This window comes from Physella acuta, unplaced genomic scaffold, assembly GCF_028476545.2.
Source record: "Physella acuta isolate Inbredline_101_S28 unplaced genomic scaffold, ASM2847654v3 ptg000933l, whole genome shotgun sequence".
Classification (NCBI taxonomy): Eukaryota; Metazoa; Mollusca; class Gastropoda; family Physidae; genus Physella; species Physella acuta.
The window spans coordinates 92529-109543 of record NW_026732450.1 but is presented as its reverse complement, the minus strand read 5'-3'; the positions used below and the strand labels follow the sequence as shown (position 1 = coordinate 109543).

The 17015-nt window shown below is 45.8% G+C and overlaps 1 protein-coding gene across 6 annotated transcripts in view; it reads left to right on the top strand.

The window, feature by feature from the left end:
* The window catches only part of LOC131953597 (arginine-glutamic acid dipeptide repeats protein), a 167417-nt gene that overhangs the window by 128415 nt on the left and 21987 nt on the right, over positions 1-17015 (top strand). For all 6 annotated transcript variants that reach the window (XM_059316841.1, XM_059316842.1, XM_059316843.1 and 3 more), the window contains 3 exons: positions 1318-1414; positions 11368-11466; positions 16547-16627. In XM_059316841.1, coding sequence (XP_059172824.1) covers positions 1318-1414; positions 11368-11466; positions 16547-16627 — 277 coding nt within the window. The remainder of the gene's footprint in view (positions 1-1317; positions 1415-11367; positions 11467-16546; positions 16628-17015) is intronic.

The following is a 17015-nucleotide window of genomic DNA, read 5'->3' as shown; positions in this document are numbered from 1 at the left end:
CGGTCCTCCTCTGTTTACCTCGGTCCTCCTCTGTTTACCTCGGTCCTCCTCTGTTTACCTCGATCCTCCTCTGTTTACCTCGGTCCTCCTCTGTTTACCTCGGTCCTCCTCTGTTTACCTCGGTCCTCCTCTGTTTACCTCGGTCCTGTTCTGTTTACCTCGGTCCTGTTCTGTTTACCTCGGTCCTGTTCTGTTTACCTCGGTCCTCCTCTGTTTACCTCGGTCCTCCTCTGTTTACCTCGGTCCTCCTCTGTTTACCTCGGTCCTCCTCTGTTTACCTCGATCCTCCTCTGTTTACCTCGGTCCTCCTCTGTTTACCTCGATCCTCCTCTGTTTACCTCGGTCCTCCTCTGTTTACCTCGATCCTCCTCTGTTTACCTCGGTCCTCCTCTGTTTACCTCGATCCTCCTCTGTTTACCTCGGTCCTCCTCTGTTTACCTCGGTCCTCCTCTGTTTACCTCGGTCCTGTTCTGTTTACCTCGGTCCTGTTCTGTTTACCTCGGTCCTGTTCTGTTTACCTCGGTCCTCCTCTGTTTACCTCGGTCCTCCTCTGTTTACCTCGGTCCTCCTCTGTTTACCTCGGTCCTGTTCTGTTTACCTCGGTCCTGTTCTGTTTACCTCGGTCCTGTTCTGTTTACCTCGGTCCTGTTCTGTTTACCTCGGTCCTGTTCTGTTTACCTCGGTCCTGTTCTGTTTACCTCGGTCCTCCTCTGTTTACCTCGGTCCTGTTCTGTTTACCTCGGTCCTGTTCTGTTTACCTCGGTCCTGTTCTGTTTACCTCGGTCCTGTTCTGTTTACCTCGGTCCTGTTCTGTTTACCTCGGTCCTGTTCTGTTTACCTCGGTCCTGTTCTGTTTACCTCGGTCCTGTTCTGTTTACCTCGGTCCTGTTCTGTTTACCTCGGTCCTCCTCTGTTTACCTCGGTCCTCCTCTGTTTATGTTGGTCCTGTTCTGTTTATCTTGGTCCTGTTCTGTTTATCTTGGTCCTGTTCTGTTTATCTTGGTCCTGTTCAATTTACGTCGGTCCTGTTCAGTTTACGTCGGTCCTATTCAGTTTACGTCGGTCCTGTTCTGTATACTTGGTCCTGTCCTGTATACGTTGTTCCTGTCCGGTTTGCGTTAGCCCTAGCCCTGTCCTTTTTATGTTGGTCCTGTTCTATATACATTCTCCTGTCCTGGTTACATTGGTCCTGTTCTGTTTACATTGGTCCTTTGTTGTTGTTTTGTTCAGTGTACTAGTGTCACGTAAGAAGAACCCCCCTCCCCCCCCCCGTACTAACCTGTATAACATGAATGCACCCACCTGTTGTGTCCCCAGGAGTATAGCGGCGTTCGCTGGCATGTGTGGGGGGACAGCCGAGGACAGATGTGAGGCCGAGGCTATGGACGAGACAACGGTCAACGCACTGGACACTGTGAGTACCCCATCCGTTTTCCTAGAGTTTATTGAGATGGTGCCGTTAGTTGTATGCTTGTAAACTGTAAACATTCGCATATGCTGTATGGACGATAGTGTGTTGTATAGTATCTAGCCATCTGCAATAAAGTGATGGAGAGAGGGGGGGATGACTCTGAACGTGTCTGTCAGATCCCTAAGGATTGATGTTAGGAAGTAAAACGTTTTCTCTTAACCCCCACTTCAGAGAAACGCCTACACAGATTTCCTCCATCTTCAAACCGTGCATCACCCCCTCCCCCTTCAAACCGTGCATCTCTCCTCCCCATCCCCCCACCTTCATCTTTAAAGCATAGATCAGCACTCCCTATTCCCTATCGTTTAACACCTATGCTAGGTTTCCCTGCTCGCCATCTATGCAAGGCTCAATCTTTTAATCGTAAGACCGGTCTCTTTATTGAAACCTATGCTAAGCTTCACTATCCGTTATGTTTTACAATCGATACTAGGTTAACGTATTCCCCAAAGCTTAAAAAATAAAAGTCGGTCTCTGTATTCCACAACTTTAAAACTTAAAACGGGTCTCTATATTCCACAAATTTTTTTAAAACTTAAAGCTGGTCTCTTCGCTTCCCCCCACCAATCCCCCACCCCCCTTTTAAAACCGCTACCAGCCCTCACTCCCCGTTCGCCCACAACTTCTGGCGGCACTGACATATATTCTGTATGTAAAGAAGTTGTTTGGCGCGGCCCTGCAGTCGTGCAGGCGAGGGTGAGTGATGGCCACTCACGCGGGCCCCAGGTGTGGAATGGAAGTGTAATTATCAGGTGAGGGATCATTAGCGCAGGTACATTACCAGAGGGAGGGGGGGTGCCGCTTGGTTAAATTTTTCAAAGCGCCATTGGATGCAGACAATTTGATAGCTTTCTTCTCTAATAATCATGAAGCAACAGAGTAGCTGGTCTTTGAACAGTTGAACGCAAGTCAAGTAGAAAGCGAAGGGGGCCGGTGTTTGTGCCTGCAGCGAGTAATTTAATTAGTTAATTTGCAGATGTGTGCATAGTAAAACCAGATTGGTTAGAGCAGTGATAGGCAGATGCGTGGGATTTTATTGTGTGCTGTTTGGGCAGCACGCACATGCTTTAGGATGAATTTAATTGGTAATTTGAGAGCCCGGGGGGGGGGGATGAGACGAGTTAACTCTTCTGAGGGATGACTTTTTTAAAATACTGGCAGTGCCTTGCTAACCAGCCTAATGGAGTATTTCCGTTCTTCGGGGTTTAAAACTTTGAGGGTATTACCGTAATCAAACACACTTGAATGTGTCAGGAATGTTAACATTGGGTTCGCTGTTATATTTTTTTCCCCCTCGATGGTTACTTTTTGACCAGGTTTGAAATCCGTTTATCAGCATTCCTTTGTTTTGCTAAATATATGCTCACTTGATGCGAATTGCTTGTATACTACTGCATACAGCATTCCTTTGTTTGGTTAGATCTATGCTCACTTTATGTGAATAGCTTGTACACTACTGCATACAGCATTCCTTTGTTTGGTTAGATCTATGCTCACTTTATGTGAATAGCTTGTACACTACTGCATACAGCATTCCTTTGTTTGGTTAGATCTATGCTCACTTTATGTGAATAGCTTGTACACTACTGCATACAGCATTCCTTGTCCGTGTCCACAACTCCGCTAACAACAGTCTTACATACGTTACCTAGACCATGATGTCCCCTAACGAGGTTTGTGATCCATTTCCCATCCTGCCTGCCCCACTCCAGTAACGCATAGCATTATGTGAGTCTATGGGGTTAGCATATGGTACACACATACTCATTGAGTAGCAGGAAGTACCGTTTGTGGGTCCACACACTTCATACACACAACAACACACGCAATAACAACACGCGCAATAACAACACTAATAACAACACACACAACACACAACAAAAACACACGCAACAACAACACACACAACAGCAATTGTATATTTTGTTGTAGGGGATCCACACTTAACACATGCACGCGCCACACACGAATAGCATGGTTCCCAGAAAGATGCGCAACGCAACAAAGCGTGTTTAGGGTCTAACAAAATCTCACCCCAGCGTCTCAAGTCTCAGGAGAATGACCTGAGATAGCCTGCCCTGACCCAGTGGACCTGCAGCCATAACTTAACACCTCCCCCGCCCCCCACAACCACACACAAACAGGCGCCTGCTACAGGAAATGGCCCCACTGTTGCTGTGTGTTAATCCTTGTTTGTCGTGTGTCGGTCTGTTGGACATTTTTTACAACATGCCGCCAACCTATCTGACCTGGCAAACATCAACACCCCCACATTTTTGTATCAACACCCACACATTTTATATCAACACCACACATTTTATATCAACACCACACTTTTTTGTATCAACACCCACACATTTTATATCAACACCACACATTTTATATCAACACCATAGCTTTGTGTATCCATACCCGAAATGTTTCTATCAACACACCACACATTTTATATCAACACCACACATTTTTGTACCAACACCCCCACATTTTATATCAACACCACACATTTTATATCAACACCACACATTTTTGTATCAACACCCACACATTTCATATCAACACCACAGCTTTGTGTATCCATATCCGAAATGTTTCTATCAACACACCACATTTTTTATATCAACACACCGAGTATTAACACCACACATTGGATCAACACCCGTATTTTTATCAGTACCCCTCCCCCCCCCCCCCCATTTTTTTAATCAACACTTCAATTTGTATATCAACATGGGATATCTACTAAGCACACCTGCGCAAATCTACATCTGCATCTAATTAGCCTACCTGCTAGCCTATAATACACATGGCCTGGCAGATTTTATCAACCCGGCTACTGCCCTACACAGTTTATCAACCCAACTTGTATCAACCCAACTTGTATCAACCCAACTTGTATCAACCCAACTTGTATCAACCCAACTTGTATCAACCCAACTTGTATCAACCCAGCTTGTTTCAACCCAACTTGTATCAACCCAACTTGTATCAACCCAACTTGTATCAACCCAACTTGTATCAACCCAACTTGTATCAACCCAGCTTGTTTCAACCCAACTTGTATCAACCCAACTTGTATCAACCCAACTTGTATCAACCCAACTTGTTTCAACCCAACTTGTTTCAACCCAACTTGTTTCAACCCAACTTGTATCAACCCAACTTGTATCAACCCAACTTGTTTCAACCCAACTTGTATCAACCCAACTTGTATCAACCCAACTTGTATCAACCCAACTTGTATCAACCCAACTTGTATCAACCCAACTTGTTTCAACCCAGCTTGTTTCAACCCAACTTGTTTCAACCCAACTTGTTTCAACCCAACTTGTATCAACCCAACTTGTATCAACCCAACTTGTATCAACCCAACTTGTTTCAACCCAACTTGTATCAACCCAACTTGTATCAACCCAACTTGTATCAACCCAACTTGTATCAACCCAACTTGTATCAACCCAACTTGTATCAACCCAACTTGTATCAACCCAACTTGTTTCAACCCAACTTGTATCAACCCAACTTGTATCAACCCAACTTGTATCAACCCAACTTGTATCAACCCAACTTGTATCAACCCAACTTGTATCAACCCAACTTGTATCAACCCAACTTGTATCAACCCAACTTGTATCAACCCAACTTGTATCAACCCAACTTGTTTCAACCCAACTTGTATCAACCCAACTTGTATCAACCCAACTTGTATCAACCCAACTTGTATCAACCCAACTTGTATCAACCCAACTTGTATCAACCCAACTTGTATCAACCCAACTTGTATCAACCCAACTTGTATCAACCCAACTTGTATCAACCCAACTTGTATCAACCCAACTTGTATCAACCCAACTTGTATCAACCCAACTTGTATCAACCCAACTTGTATCAACCCAACTTGTATCAACCCAACTTGTATCAACCCAACTTGTATCAACCCAACTTGTATCAACCCAACTTGTATCAACCCAACTTGTATCAACCCAACCTGTATCAACCCAACCTGTATCAACCCAACTTGTATCAACCCAACTTGTATCAACCCAACTTGTATCAACCCAACTTGTTTCAACCCAACTTGTATCAACCCAACTTGTATCAACCCAACTTGTATCAACCCAACTTGTATCAACCCAACTTGTATCAACCCAACCTGTATCAACCCAACCTGTATCAACCCAACCTGTATCAACCCAACTTGTATCAACCCAACTTGTATCAACCCAACTTGTATCAACCCAACTTGTATCAACCCAGCTACTGCCCTGCACAGTTTATCAACCTTACGTGTATCAACCCAATTTATATCAACCCGGCTACTGCCCTACACACACAATTTACCAACCCTGCAAGTATCCACCCACCACCCACGGGAGTTTCCACGCCAAAATCTCCGAGTAGCGCGGTACTCAATGAACAAACCCCCCCCCCCCCCACCTCTCCACCTGCTCCCAGTAGACTACTTGCTGCTCCCAGTAGACTACTTGCTGCTCCCAGTAGACTACTTGCTGCTCCCAGTAGACTACTTGCTGCTCCCAGTACTTGCGCCTCGTTTGATGGCCTGACGTCAACGTTGGCTCACTGCTGATTGGGTTTCCATAACCTGGTGGCCAAGAATGTTCCAGGCTAGAACCGCTCACCTGTGTTGTTTCTACCTGCCTGACCTTTGTTTGCTGGAACTCGAGGCGCTAAATGTAGCCTGTGGGTGGAGGGCGGGGAGGGGGGATTTTTTTTCCCACCTTGAAAATGTTAAGTGAATATCTCATCTCACAAATTAAAACGGCATAACTAGGAATTAATTAGACCTATGCCTGTATGTGACAGTTGTTCAGCCTGTGTGTGTTAGAGATTATTAAAAGGTATGTTAAAACGTGAGTGACAGCTGGACAAAGCCTTAAACTCACCTGGATTTTTTTTGATCGGTTTACATTTGGTCTGTTTAATAATTGTCTGATCTCCCGTGGCTTAAAGTCTATCTATCTATCTATCTATCTATCTATCTATCTATCTATCTATCTATCTATCTATCTATCTATCTATCTATCTATCTATCTATCTATCTATCTATCTATCTATCACATACACATTCTTTCACACACAAGCCCTCATGCTCTATAACATACACACTTTCTCACATATCCTACACACCTTTTCACACACACACACCTTCTCTCACACACACTTTCTCACACACACACACCTTCTCACACACACACCTTCTCACACACACACTCACTTTCTCACCAACACACACACACCTTCTCGCATACATTCACTTTATCACCAAAACACACACACACACACCTCGCATACACTCACTTTCTCCCCAACACACACACACACACTTTCTCACCAACAAACTCACACGTGAGGTGTACGTGTGGCGTGACACTGGAGACCTATGCCGCCGACTCTGGTGAAACAGAAGTGTAAACTCTGGCACCTACAGCGTCAGGGCATTGTGTTCACCAACGGTTTCCAGATGTCGCCCGGGGGTAGATAGGGCGCCGTCCTGGAAACACGAAGCTTACATTAGGGCAGCTGCTGGCAGTTATGTGGGTTAGGTGTTACATCAGGGGCGTGTACATGGAGGTGTGTTGTGGGGGCACATCTAGGTGTGTTGTGGGGGTAGATAGGGCGCCGTCCTGGAAACACGAAGCTTACATTAGGGCAGCTGCTGGCAGTTATGTGGGTTAGGTGTTACATCAGGGGCGTGTACATGGAGGTGTGTTGTGGGGGCACATCTAGGTGTGTTGTGGGGGTAGATAGGGCGCCGTCCTGGAAACACGAAGCTTACATTAGGGCAGCTGCTGGCAGTTATGTGGTCTGGGTGTTACATCAGGGGCGTGTACATGGTGGTGTGTTGTGGGGTAGATAGGGCGCCGTCCTGGAAACACGAAGCTTACATTAGGGCAGCTGCTGGCAGTTATGTGGGCTGGGTGTTACATCAGGGGCGTGTGCATGGAGGTGTGTTGTGGGGGCACATCTAGGTGTGTTGTGGGGGTACATCTAGGTGTGTTGTGGGGGTAGATAGGGCGCCGTCCTGGAAACACGAAGCTTACATTAGGGCAGCTGCTGGCAGTTATGTGGTCTAGGCGTTACATCAGGGGCGTGTGTCAGACGTGCGAGTACATGGGGGTGTGTTGTGGGGGTACATCTAGGTGTGTTGTGGGGGTAGATAGGGCGCCGTCCTGGAAACACGAAGCTTACATTAGGGCAGCTGCTGGCAGTTATGTGGTCTAGGCGTTACATCAGGGGCGTGTGTCAGACGTGCGAGTACATGGAGGTGTGTTGTGTGTGGGGGGCACATCTAGGTGTGTTGTGGGGCACATCTAGGTGTGTTGTGGGGTACAGCTAGGTGTGTTGTGGGGGTAGATAGGGCGCCGTCCTGGAAACACGAAGCTTACATTGGGGCAGCTGCTGGCAGTTATGTGGGCTGGGTGTTACATCAGGGGCGTGTGTCAGACGTGCGAGTACATGGGGGTGTGTTGTGGGGGCACATCTAGGTGTGTTGTGGGGGTACATCTAGGTGTGGTGTGGGAGCACATCTAGGTGTGTTGTGGGGGTACAATTTGGTGTGTTGTGGGGGTACATCTAGGTGTGTTGTGGGGTACATACATCTAGGTGTGTTGTGGGGGCACATCTGGGTGTGTTGTGGGGGCACATCTGGGTGTGTTGTGGGGGCACATCTAGGTGTGTTGTGCGCTACACCTTCTGTCTAAAAGAGCATACATGTGTAGGACGAGCACATCTGAGCTCATTACACAACGCTATTTTTATACCAGCAAACAAATCTATATCTTTCGGCTAATTAACTGCCATCTACCTGTAAACAAAACCCATTTTTCTCTCTCCCCCAACTAGACGAAGGCTGGTTGTCTATTAAATCCCCATTACCTGCAATCTTTGATATCTCTGCCATATCGGATCTTCATAAATTACAGCCATTGATAAAACGGTCTTCCATAGCACATTATCGCCCTCAGCTGAACGCTTATCGCTGAAGTTGCCCTCAATAGAAATTTCAAGTATTGAATATGAAAGCGTCTTTGTCAGCGCGAGGCGTCTTAGTGCGGCAGACGATATAGTCGGCCATTGTTTAAACAAGGGGCAGATAAACGCTACTGGGAACGGCATCGTCTGCTGCTAGTCGGCTGCAGTCAATTATCCTGCCTTGAGAAATCCTTGCTTAAACTTAAACTAAAACGAACCCTGGGGAACAGGTAAAGCTGCCCCCACCCCCTACCCAACACACCCCACATTAATTAATATTTTTTTTACTGATAACAGCGTGATTTGTGTTACGTTATTTACCTTAAGAATTATGTCTGGCAGACATACGTCAAAATATATCTAGATCAAAGTGCTAGCGCCCCCACCCCCGGGGATGTGATACGACACTTGTGTGGCTCAGCGTGGCACCAAAGGGTTAGAAGTATATCGGCAATACATTTTTTAAAACTTACACTATACACATTTTCATAACACGGTGTGCTAATTTTTTCCGGGGGATGTGGGGTGGTTATGTTGTCAGTAGCTTGAATATCCTGCCCCATTTCTCTTTAGATTCCTGCTCCCCACATACCCCCCCCCCCCACCCCAACACACAAACACACAACTTTGACACCCCCAACACACAGAGAAGAGGCTGTAAACTCAGAGGGCTTGTGGAAGATTATGTAACACCACACTGTTAACACCTTACCAATTCTCTTTCCCCCCTCCCCCCTCCCCTCTTCCCCCTCATAAATGGCGTCATCAGTCATGTGATCTTCGAGCTGGTGCTATTTGTGTCCGTACTTTAACACTGTGTAATCGCCTCTGGGAAGTGTGTTATTGCCCCTTGCTAAAAATGCAATGAAAACTAAAAGCTTGGTACAGGCCCTTGAAAATACTTAACTGCCGAGTTTGAATTTGATACGAGGACTCTGCTTGTATGACTGCTTGTTTTAAATGCTGAACAAATTCAATCCAGCGTTAAAAATCAAACAAATTAGTTCTGCTTCCAACACTTTACACGATCAGATTTGGGCAGCGTTCTTTCTACACATGAAATAATTAATAGTGTTCGTTGGGATTTTTTTTTAAACCCGTTGGTTATGTTTATGGGGAGGCGGGGAGCGTTGGCTGTGATTGTGCATTCCTTTTCGTGTCTAATGTTGCCGTTTGTTGTTATTAATTACACGTCGGGTCTGACGTAATCGTCTCACCTGTTCTTGGGGGCTGGGGTGGTAACTAACGTATGGGGGGGGGGGAGATACACGTTTGTTGAGATCTGCCAGGAATGTTAGTGAGCGCGTGTGTGGAATTATTTATCATTAGCGGCGCCGTGTGATGTGTAGGTTAGACATCACTGGACCCCCACACGGCACCTGCTCACACGGACATGCGCAGTGGCTGTGTGTTAGCTTGACATGCGCTGTGACAGTGTTAGCTTGACATGCGCTGTGACAGTGTTAGCTTGACATGCGCCGTGACAGCGTGTTAGCGTGACATGCGCAGTGACAGTGTGTTAGCTTGACATGCGCTGTGATAGTGTGTTAGCTTGACATGCGCTGTGACAGTGTGTTAGCTTTACATGCACTGTGATTGTGTATAATCTTGACAAGCGTCGTGACAGTGTGTTAGCTTGACATGCGCTGTGACAGTGTGTTAGCTTGACATGCGCTGTGACAGTGTGTTAGCTTTACATGCACAGTGATTGTGTATAATCTTGACAAGCGTCGTGACAGTGTGTTAGCGTGACAAGCGTCGTGACAGTGTTGGCTTGACATGCGCTGTGACAGTGTGTTAGCTTGACATGCGCTGTGACAGTGTGTTAGCTTTACATGCACAGTGATTGTGTATAATCTTGACAAGCGTCGTGACAGTGTGTTAGCGTGACAAGCGTCGTGACAGTGTTGGCTTGACATGCGCTGTGACAGTGTGTTAGCTTTACATGCACAGTGATTGTGTATAATCTTGACAAGCGTCGTGACAGTGTGTTAGCGTGACAAGCGTCGTGACAGTGTTGGCTTGACATGCGCTGTGACAGTGTGTTAGCTTGACATGCGCTGTGACAGTGTGTTAGCTTTACATGCACAGTGATTGTGTATAATCTTGACAAGCGTCGTGACAGTGTGTTAGCGTGACAAGCGTCGTGACAGTGTGTTAGCGTGACAAGCGCTGTGACAGTGTGTTAGCTTGACATGCGCTGTGACAGTGTGTTAGCTTGACATGCGCTGTGACAGTGTGTTAGCTTGACATGCGCTGTGACAGTGTGTTAGCTTTACATGCACAGTGATTGTGTATAATCTTGACAAGCGTCGTGACAGTGTGTTAGCGTGACAAGCGTCGTGACAGTGTTGGCTTGACATGCGCTGTGACAGTGTGTTAGCTTGACATGCGCTGTGACAGTGTGTTAGCTTTACATGCACAGTGATTGTGTATAATCTTGACAAGCGTCGTGACAGTGTGTTAGCGTGACAAGCGTCGTGACAGTGTTGGCTTGACATGCGCAGTGGCTGTGTGTTAACTTGACATGCGCTGTGACAGTGTGTTAGCTTGACATGCGCTGTGACAGTGTGTTAGCTTTACATGCACAGTGATTGTGTATAATCTTGACAAGCGTCGTGACAGTGTGTTAGAGTGACAAGCGTCGTGACAGTGTTGGCTTGACATGTTACTCATTTATGACGTATATTCTCGAAAGCCACAAGTTCGGATCACATACTCTACTGTCAGTAGAACGTCCGTGAGTCCACCCAGCTCTGATGGGTACCTGACTCAGTTAAACCCATTTATCAAATGGTGCATGTATAAAGCATTGTAGAGATCTGAACATATTATTCATGTATAAACCCACGTAAAGCATTGAATGCCCCCCTCACCCATTCATGAACGTAACTTTATCTTCACAGCTCCACAAACACAACTACGACACGTCCAAGTCACTGCAAGCTTTAGTCAAAGGACCGTCAGTGATGTACACTGAGAAGAAATGGAACGAGGAAGATATTGTAAGTTGATGTGGTGTTGTTGTTGTGGGTTTGTGCTTGGTTGTTGTAGGTTGTTGTGTACTTGCTGTATGTTGTTGTGTGGTTGTATATTTGTTTTATTGTTGTCTCTGTGTGCAGCTTTTGTAAGTCGATGTGTGGTTGTATGTTTTGTATTGTAATAAGTCTATGTGATTTTTGTAAGATGGTGTATGGCTAAAACAGCCAGTCAATATTGAGCCATCAACGGGTAAATTAGCCGGACAATATACAATCACCAATCGGCTGAAATAGTCAATATTGAGCACCCTGTTACTTAAATGGCTGAAATAGTTAAAATTGAGCCCTCCCCCCTCCAATGGCTTAAATAGCCAGTCAGTATTGAGCACCCTGTCCCTAAAATGGCTGAAATAGTCAAAATCGAGACACCCCCCCCCCCCCAAATGGCTGAAATAGTCAAATTGAGCCCCCCCCCCCCCCAAAGGCTTGAATAGCCAGTCAGTATTGAGCGCCCCCTCCCAAATATCTGGAAAAGCCAGTCACCGCTGACAGCTCCACTGATTGTTGTATTCCCTTCAAAAGTAAACAGACGTCAGCTTTTGATCCGCATATTATGATTTAATTTACACGTTTGAAATAATTATCTTTTAAGAAAATATTTAAAACTTTTTTTTTTTAAAGCCCACATTACTTTCGTTTTCCAGTGCAGTTATTTTAATTTTCTCGAACCCCCCCCCCCCCCCCCCCTTTCATGCGTTTTCTTGGCATCCTCCCTAAGCTGCCATTTTTCTCTCCCCCTTCATCTTGGTCACGCTTAGACTGGGCCTGTCGGCTTCCATTATTGTATAAGGTGGTTGGCGAGAAAACGAGGCACCGTCACCCCCCTCAATCAAGCAGACCATCACCCCCCTAGCGGTGTTACCAGAGGGGAAGTAACACGATTATTCCGTGCTCTATCCAACATCCCCCCCCCTTCCTTCCACACCCCCACCCCCTAAGGGGGGCCACCATGAAATACGGACAAGTACGGTGTTCACAAATGAGAAGATTAAGGAGCCGGTCTCAGGCGAGTCAATAGCTGCGGACCAGATCAATACACGAGCTTGCTGGAGGGAGGGGACTCTCAAACAACAAAACGGCTGGGGGGGGGGCTTTTTTTTTCTTCCCCCTTCTCTCTTTTTTCCCCCCACGTTGTTATTTACCGCAAAATCTCGACAAGGTGACAGAAATCATTACCCATTCTCTGAGAGCAGAGGGGCAGGGTTTTTCTTTGGAGGAATCTAAATATAATAATTACAGTCTTTCAACATGGAATATGATTAGTTGATGAAGGGGCGGGAACGATTGTTTTTGTCGGGACAAAATGGCCTGCTCTGGTCTCGATGTGGAACACCAATAGGGAGTCGTGGAGGGGGGGGGGGAGTCAGCAGATCGGGAATGTCAGGGGTCGAGATTTCGTCCCCGGGGAGGTGGGGGATTTCTACATGACCAGACAGATAACTGACGGACAGTGGCTACAAGTGGCGAGATGTTTGCTGGACACGCGGCAGACGGTGGGGGGGGGGGGGGGGGTCGTGTGGACACACGAGTGGTGTGTAGCACACGCTGCTGAGGCTGTTGCCGTGGGATGTGTAGTACACATTGGTACACAATAGGTTTGAAAACGTGCCCTCGGTTTTTTTGTCTTAGTCTTGAGCCCTAACACACGCAGTCATAATACATCGAATGCTCAGACTTCAACTCTTAAGCTTTTATCCCACACCTAGTTTACTCGTATATGTAATATATGTAAGTCGTGGCTTCGCGTCCAAACAAGTCTTTAAACGCTAGACCCCTCCCCCCCCCTCCATCCATTCTTTCCACCCCACTCCCCGAACCACCCATTTGTTATCCACCTTTGATCTAGGATATTTTTTCCACGTCGGTCTAAAGCCAGTGTAAAAGCCACATCCCCCCCCCCCACACACACACACTCCACACACATACACGCATCCCGTCTCCCACATTTCTAAATTGAGCCGGGGATGTTAGTATTGATTGATTTCTGCCCACGTGAACCTTCTGTCTGTTTGATTTCAATGGCAGGCCCCCACCGGCCAACAATCTCCTGCCTCGGATTGTGAGAAGTGCATGACACCTTATGCTGGGGGTGGGGGTAGGGGGGGGGGCGAATGTCACTTCTAGAATTTAATTTGAGTGTGGGAAATTGAAAATTTGGAAATTAGTGCGTTATGTCCATTTTTTTTTTGTTGTTGTTGCTGTTTGCCGACCTGGTATAAATTATTGCTGTGGTTGTGTGTGGTTGAGAAATGAGATTTGTGGCGGATGTATCTGTAGCCGTGAGGTGGGCATGTGTTATACACGGGTCCCTTGTGTCGTCAGCTGGCGATCTCGTAGTGGATTAACTTTTGTAAGCTGTGTCCCATTTCGGCTGAGTCATACTGGACAGTGCGGTCTGTTGTGTCGTAAATTGTGGCACCGGTGGCCACTGTATTGGTGGCCTCGGTGGCCAGTAAATTGTGGCCAGGGTATTGTCCGGTGACGTGATATGGCTCCTCGTGGCTTCTACGCGGACTTTTAGTCCCTAGCACCAATCTGGTGGTTCCAGTGGTCAGTTGATGTGGTCAGTTTATCGTCAGATGGCGTGACATTGCATTCAGTTGAAATCAACACCCATCTTTCTACTCTTCTTCTTTACACCCCACTCACAATTTTACTTGGGCTTAAGACCATTACACCCCACACACAATTGTACTTCTACTTGGGCTAAAGTCCCTTACACTCATCACATCTTCTACTTAGGCTAAAGTCCCTTACACTAACATCTTCTACTTGGGCTAAAGTCCCTTACACTAACATCTTCTACTTGGGCTAAAGTCACTTACACTCACATCTTCTACTTGGGCTAAAGTCCCTTACACTCACATCTTCTACTTGGGCTAAAGTCCCTTACACTCACCACATCTTCTACTTGGGCTAAAGTCCCTTACACTCACCACATCTTCTACTTGGGCTAAAGTCCCTTACACTCACATCTTCTACTTGGGCTAAAGTCCCTTATACCCACCGAGAAGACCGATCGATCTTTATCACGTGATCGGAATAAGCAATCAAATCACTGACCTCATTTCCAGCGAGGACCCTCCCACCCTCCCCACCTCACCTCACCCGGCCGTTTTGACTGCAGTAATACGTCTAGCAGCAGGCATTACGTCAACAAACGGCTTTATACAGAGATATTCACAGGCAGGAAGATTTGTATCGATTGTTGATTTGTTTCATTGAACCGGATGTACATGAAAGGTTAAATCACTCCCCCCCACGCACCCTAACCCCCCGAGTAACCGTTAAACACATAAATTAGTCTGCCTCGTTTGTTAAGACACCATCGGATCAAGTCAAAACGAGAATGTGGTTGAGGGTTATTTTTTCTGTCGAGTATGCTGTAGACTAAAGGATAGGGGGAGGCATTGTTTTATTTTATCTACTGATTTACTGAGAGCTAATGTCGAGCTTGTCAGTTCAACTCACTCAGGCTGGGGCATCAGGTGCACGCGTATTGCTTTAAATATTTTTTTTTTTTAAGAATCTTTTCATTTTCTGAATGTCGGCCATCTTGGAATTTCCCCTGATGTCACAAGCTTTGTAAACCAGCTTAATCCGGCTCTAATTTGACGTCATTTATCTGGATCCGTCCTGCCAAGATTCTCTCGTGTTTACCGGCATCTCGTGTTTGCTGGCATCTCGTGAAAACCCCCACAGCCACCATTACTAAATCTTCCAATGAATATTTCATGTTCTCGGGCCCAGCGGTTCTGTCATTTGTCAAGCTTACTACCCCAGTCGACGTTAAGAGATTTTTTACTTGCAGTACGATTCCATTTTTTTAGAAGTCCATGTCTGTGAAAACCAATACATTCCTCGCAAAATAAAAGTCACCGGCTGAGATGCACGGAGTGTATGGATTTGAAAGAGAGACTTTGATTTATGTTAAATTTTTTTTTCATAATCAGTTTCTCCCTTCTCTCTCTCCCCCCCCCCCCCCCCCCCCATATCTCTCCCCGAGGTTCAACTGTCAATATTTTAACTCCTCTTCATCTGTTTCAAGCATATCTTGTCAATTTATTTTTTTCTCAGCAGCTTTCTGCAGTAACCAGCTTTGTAACTGCTATTTTAACGTCACTGTCCTCATCTTCCCTTTCCTATTCTCCCCACCTCCCTTCTCCTTTTTTTTCCCCCCAACGACAACGCTTTTTTCCCCTCTCTCCCCGTCTAAGAATAAAAGTTGTCTCCGCTTGGCGAGAAGGCCTATCGATCAAGCACCCCTAGATATTGATGCTTGTCTGCCCAAAGTTCTCGCCCCTTGTTTGGTGACCGCTGATGATTTTCCTTTATTAACATCCGGTAGGCCCTGAGGGGCCAAGGGAGATCACTCGAGTGCCGTTATTATCCAGATGCATAAGTCGTAACTGTCGGGGGGGAGGAAAAAGCGAGCAGGCGCGAACCCAACCCTTGTGAGAGAGGGGGGGGAGCTTCCATTGGTTGGTTTTTGTGAGGGCGATGAACATCTAAATTACCGCTAGGCCTACTAATCAAAGGTGAAAACCTTAACGATCAAAATGCCCGTGGGCTTGATGCATTAGCTGACAGCTAGTAGCTGCTTGTCGCGGTAAAGGTCACGGTGATTATCTCCCATGTTTCAGAATATAGTGATGTGTGGAATTGGGGGGGAGGGGTTGAGGGTTGATTTATTTACTTATGTATGAAAATACATATGTACAGGAATACTGTAGATGCATTACGGCATACTCTCAGTTAAATATTTTATTTAAAGTCTAGATTTAGTAATAATTGACTGAAGTGAAGAGACAAAAATAGTTTTTAATTGTGTACAGTATCTGGATATACTCGCCATGTTTGTTTTATATGTACAATGTGTACACTGTGTGTACGCATCAAGTTATTAGATGTATATATGATGCCCTTGTCCATGATTCGATGTAATTACATGTAAATGTCCGACTGGTGTGCCATCATGTATGAAAGCCTTTGGTTACCATTTTTAGGTCTTAAACTCAATATTTTGTTATTGTACTCCCCACAGAAACGCTTTGCCAAAGGTCTTCGACACCTAGGCAAAAACTTCTTCAAGATCAGGAAAGAACATTTACCTCACAAGGATACGGTAAGTCTTTTTTTTTTTAAATTACCCGCCCCTGTCCGTTTTTTGTTGAAATTATCTTTCCTTTGATGTTTAAAGAAAATATCAGCAAACCCAGTTACAAGTATTTCTGCTACATCTTAAAGACAACTCTGCTGGAAAAAAAAATATTCTATTAATCTACCATCTATTACCTTGGTTGTCTACCCCTGCATGACTCCGTTTAAGACACTTAAAAAACCTGTTCTCAAAGACCAACTTGTGTCTCACTCTTAAACCTCCCTATTGATGTTTAACTTTCTATACATTTATCTACGTCCAACACCCCCCCCCCCTCCTGCAGCTTGTCATGGTATTAACATTAGCCCAAGTGTCTTTGCTTTACGAGCTATTTATTTTCATCCCTGTCCGG